General features: G+C 19.4%; 1 protein-coding gene across 1 annotated transcript; it reads right to left on the reverse strand.

Moving 5' to 3' along the window:
* Nucleotides 1-1,325: 1,325 nt before the first annotated feature.
* On the reverse strand, nucleotides 1,326-2,249 carry SRAE_0000012500 (Hypothetical protein; the record flags this gene model as incomplete). The annotated part of the gene is made up of 2 exons (XM_024645972.1): nucleotides 1,326-1,813; nucleotides 1,856-2,249. The coding sequence occupies 2 exons, from the start codon at nucleotides 2,247-2,249 to the stop codon at nucleotides 1,326-1,328; spliced, it is 882 nt and encodes a 293-aa protein (XP_024500202.1).
* Between the last annotated feature and the right edge of the window lie 3,751 nt (nucleotides 2,250-6,000).

Raw genomic sequence — 6,000 nt, forward strand, 5'->3', positions numbered from 1 at the left:
TTATGATTTTTATGTAAAATATAAAAGTATGAATAATTCATAAATTATAAGTAAAAAAATGATTATATTAAAAACTATTGTTTTTGTAATTGATACTAAAGAAAACCACTAAAAATATTTGTTATTATTCACACATTGTTTTGTATTTATCTTTATTTAAAAAATGTTGTCTGTATTTTATAATAAAAAAAATTAAAATATCAGAAACTAATAAAGATAATACTTGTTAAAATATTTTATAAGTGAATAATTTTTTTTTGTAATTGTTCTTATGAATTAAATTGTATCACAGTTCTAGCATCTTTCTGATTAGCAGACCTTAAAATTTAAATAAAATTTTTAATGATAAAGTATTTTTTTTATTAATAATATCAGTATTAGATTATATATTGTTAAATTATATAAATTTAATAAAAATTATGTTGTCAATTAGTAAACTAAATAAGTTTACATTTGTTTTAATGTATCTATTTAATTTTTTTGTTTCAATATCGTGTGAAATTAGTTAAGTTATAATATGTTATTATTATTTTATATATAAAAATTATTACAGTACATTAATTTGTTGTATATTTTTCAGTTAATTTATTTTATTTTGATAATTTTTAATAAAATTATGATATCATAAAGAAACAAGGAAATATTTTTAGATTAATGTTTAATGATTTAATAAAATAAGCAACTAAAAATGAAATAAATATTCGTTTTGATAACTTTTTTAAGTAGTAATATATCATACTAAAAAAAATTAAAAAGTTAATTTTTATCCTTGAATTTATTTAAAAAATATTAAATAAACTTTATAAAGTTTTTTAAAAAAATAGTGCTTGCTTTTTTACTATTGAATTTTTTTTATTATTCATTTATAAAATTTATTTTTTCCGCTTATCATTTTTCTACTCATGATTTTAAATTAACAAAAATACTTTTTTAAAGTAAAACAATCAACAAAACTTAATTACGGAAATAAAGTAAAACGTATTAGAAAAAATTATATTAAAACATTTTAAATTAATATTATTATCAATTATTTATTTAATTTTTATTAAATTTTAAAAAATATGTTTAAAATTTTATAAAAATTGAAAAATAAAATTGATGAGTAGAATCTTAAATTTTATATATTTGTTGATTAATAGTTGTATATAAATTTTATTGAAAATTTGAAATTAAAAGAATTTTAAAAATTATATAATTTACAATAATAATTTTTTTTGTTAATTTTTATGTTATAAAATTTGGTATTTTTTTTGTACAATATTGTTAATAAACATAAAATTGAATATATAATAGTTCAACTTAAAATCACAACATCTCTTTAAAACTTATATCCATAATAATTTTAATTGATTAAAATGTTCTAATGTTTCATTATAATCACGATCTTTCTTTGACATCAAAATAGGAGAAATATTTTTTTTTCTTAATATATATCTATTTAAAAATTCTTCTATTCTTCTTCGTACAGATGGTTTTAACATATTTATACATAAAACATATAGAACATAAAAAGTACAAAGTAAACAATTTATGATAACACGAATAATACCTTTTTTAATAATTTTGAAACGTTGTAAAACATATAATCCATAACTAATATAACTTGTAATACAATGTATAATAATAAAACATAAATATAATTTAATATTTGCTTGTTCCTCAATTAATAAATATCTTTTATTAAGATTATTCTTTAATAATTTTTCAATTTTCAATCTTTTATAACAAATCCAACAAATAATAGTTAGACATATTGCAGCAGATGTTGTACATCCTAACCAATATAATGTGGTAACAATTTCATGTACAAAGACTAAAAAAAAAGTAACATTATTATTATATATATTAAAGTTACCATCACAAAATGGAAGTAAAATAATTGTATCAATAGGTAAAAGAATAAAGAAAATTATAATATATAAATAGTTAATTTTTGCTTCATCATAAAAGCCAACTTTCATAAAAGCATGTATTCTTTCAATTAACATTACAAATGTTCCTCCTGCAGCTTCCATAGCAAATGAATTTATTAAAAAATCACAAATTAATGTAAAAATTTGATTCCATTTAAAAAATAATATATGAACATTTGTAATTAAAATAACTAAATTGCAAAAACTTAGACATATTCCAAGACCAATAATTACAATTTTTTGATTTATATTTCCATTAATATTTATAACAAGCGCGCGCTTCGCGCACGCTTGCTTGCATGCATGTCCTTTTGTGTAAGCTATAGATTTTTTCATTTTATCGGTGATTTAAAGCATGTATTTCAGACGCTCAAATTTTAAAAATTTTTTAAATAATGTGATCTATTGTATCATAAAAAAATATTTTTTGATTATTTTCTTATTTTTCAACATTTTTTTATTTTTTTAAAATTTTTCTATATGCAAATTGATAAAATAGTTATATGAATAAATAATTAAATCTTTAAATTTATACATTGACATTTTTCTTTTACAGCTATAGCTATAAAAAACAATTAGTGTAAAAAATCATTTATTTTTTAAATTTATTATTATTATAAATATAAAATTATAAAATATATAAAAGTTAAAAAAAATTAACGTAAATTGTTACATTATCATTATAAATTGGTATATATCTTTTTTTTATGCTGATATTTGTGTTGAATAACACTTTTTAAAACTTTGATTATCCTAAGAGGAAAAAATTGTTAGAAATTTTTTACACGTTTTCGCGCATAACTCAAGAACGAAAAATGATAAAAATATGATCTAGTAGCCAAAATGTAGAGAATAAAAATCCCCCGAGGTGTTTTTTTCATTTTTTTAAAAAATTTATTTTTTCAAGAATTATAGCGTTTTGAAAATTTTTAAATTTTTTAAATGGAAGATGATTTTTAGTTAATATCTCAAGAACAAATGATTTGTTTGAGACCGTACTTATGACATTCGAAAGAGCACAAATTAATTAATAATTTTTGTTCTTATCACCATTTCTTAAAATTAAGTTTTTAAAAAGTTATGACTGATAAAAATTTAAAAAAAATTTTTAATTTGAAAATTTTTTTTTTTTAAACCGGCATAACTCAAGAACGAAAAATGATAAAAATATGATCTAGTAGCCAAAATGTAGAGAATAAAAATCCCCCGAGGAGTTTTTTTCATTTTTTCAAAAAAATCATTTTTTCAAGAATTACAGCGTTTTGAAAATTTTTTAAAAATTTTGAATTTTTTACTTAACTTTAAACCATCATATCTCACTTAAAAATTCATCTTTTCGAAAAATTAAGGTCGGAAACGTTTTCTACGGCCTTTTTTACCTTTACGTCAAATTTTGCTAAAATAACTCTTGAAACTTAAACGTTGCAGCAAATGAAACATTTGCAGCTTTTGCTGCAATATCTATATGAAGACGCAATTTTTTTTAAAAATTATTGAACTTTTTGTGATCAGCGCATTTTTTTACCCTAGGATAAATTAAAAAATATTAAAAATTCTAAAAAAATTTTTCCTACTTAATTCTCGCCTATATATATTTAGGGTTAGGATTGTTTAATCTCAAGAATGGAACGTCCGTTTTTAGTAAACGTAATCTCATTCGAAAGAGCATCAAATAATCTATCAATCGTATTTTTATTGTTATGTTAAAAAATTGCATATTAAAAAGTTATGAGCAAGTAATAGAAAAAGGACAAAAATTGTTAAAATTGTTAAATAAATTTTAAATTTTACACTTTTTCAAGAATATCTCGAGAACACGAAATGATAAAGATATGGTATATTAGTCAAAATGTAGAGAAAAAAATTCTCTAGGGTACCTTTTTTTTTATTTTTCATAAAAATCTTTTTTTTCAAAAGTTATAGAGCTTTAAAAATTTTTTTAAATTGACAATGTGTTTTTGCTTATATCTCAAGAACAAATAATTCAATTAAGATGATACTTATACCATTTTATAGAGCACAAAAAAATGTACAATTTCTATCTCCGTCATTATATTATAAAAATAAGTTTTTAAAAAGTTATGACTGATAAAAGTTAAAAAAAAGTTCAAAATTTAAAGACTTAAAAAATATGCAAAAACTATTTCAAGAATATCTCGAGAACGCGAAATGATAAAGATATGGTATATTAGTCAAAATGTAGAGAACAAAATTCTGTGGGGACGTTTTTTTTATTTTTTTAAAAAATCTTTTTTTTCAAAAGTTATAGAGCTTTAAAAATTTTAAAAAATTAAAAAAAAAATATTAATAAAAAAAGTAAAATTAGTTTTTTGCTTATATCTCAAGAACAAATAATTCAATTAAGATGATACTTATATCATTTTATAGAGCATAAAAAAATAAATAATTTTTATTTGCATCACTTTTTCGTAAAATTAATTTTTTAAAAAGTTATGACTGATAAAAAAAAAAAATTAATTTAAAATTTTACACTTTTTCAAGAATATCTCGAGAACGGAAAATGATAAAGATATGGCATATTAGTCAAAATGTAGAGAAAAAAATTCTCTAGGGTACCTTTTTTTTTATTTCTCAAAAATATTATTTTTTTCAAAAGTTATAAAGATTTAAAATTTTTAAATTTTATACCTAACTTTAGATTATCATATCTCACTTAAAACTTCATCTTTTTGAAAAAATAAGGCCGGAAACGTTTTCTCCGACCTTTTTTTACCTTAGGGTCAAATTTTGCTAAAGAAACTATTGAAATTGTAATGTTACAGCAAATGAAACATGAGCTGTTTTTGCTGCACTTTAATGCACCTTGCTGCAATATCTATTTGAAGACGCAATTTTTACAAAAAATTATTAAACTTTTCGTGTTCAGCGCATTTTTTTACTCTAGGAAAAATTAAAAAATATTTAAAATTCTAAAAAAATTTTTCCTACTCAATTCTCGTCTATATATATTTAGGATTCTGAAAAATTTAAGTAATTACAGAAAAACATTAATAACTTACTTCAAAACAAAGTTATTAATAAACAATTTTCAATCAGTTTTAAAAAAGACAATACAACATATTTTATTTAAATTTTTAAAAATGTAACATTTTTCTAAAATAAAGTAAAAAACTTACATAATTTTTTTGAAAAAATCTCAAACATTTAAAATGTTTTGTTATATTAAAAAGTTTAGTTAATTATTAATATAATAAAAAATATAACCAAACTTTAATAAAGGCAATTTTTTTTTTAATTATATAATATTATCATATTATTAAAGATTACTTTAATGAATATTTCCATTTATTTTTATCTAAATATTATTTTAAATTATTCAAAGTAATTTCATCTTTTAAATGTAAAAAAAATTAAATAAAAGTTTCTAAATGGGTAAAATAAAATATTATCTAAAATGTTAAGCCCTCCAGGGGGCTCGAACCCCTGACCGTTAGATTAAAAGTCTAACGCTCTACCAACTGAGCTAGGAAGGCTACAGAGTTTCAATGCACATAAATTTCCATGAAAAATCTTCTATTTAAGTTTTAAACTAAATTTTAGAATGAAATACAATTTCTAAACAATTATTGATAGCAATCTTAATAGTAAAAATAAAAATTTATATTTATTTAATTTTGCTTCATTGATGTTCATATAGCAAAATAATTAGACCAAATAAATTCAAAAATAAGGATTAACTTTTTTCTTTATAGCACAAATATTTCTAAAAAAATTATAATTTTTTACTGTTAAAAATATTATTATTAACAGCAAAAGATTTGTTTTCTTGAGAAGAAAGTATTTTTACAAAACTTATTGTTTCATATTTAAAAGGAGGAAACTTTAAAAATATTTATTCTTTAATTTTCTTTTTTTTTTAAATTTAGTAATTTTACATTAGACAAAAATTTTATTATTTTTTTAAAATTTTTTTTTACGTTTCTTAAATAATAAAGACATTTTAATATTTAAAGAGTAACTCAATGTGAAACTCTATTATGCGACAACCAAATAAAGAGTCTAGTGCTTTACCGATTGAGTTAACGAAGCCGAAGATTTGAAAACCACTCTTTCTTATTTTTTTTCT

This window comes from Strongyloides ratti, scaffold srae_scaffold0000001 (genome assembly GCF_001040885.1).
Source record: "Strongyloides ratti genome assembly S_ratti_ED321, scaffold srae_scaffold0000001".
NCBI classification, from domain to species: domain Eukaryota; kingdom Metazoa; phylum Nematoda; class Chromadorea; order Rhabditida; family Strongyloididae; genus Strongyloides; species Strongyloides ratti.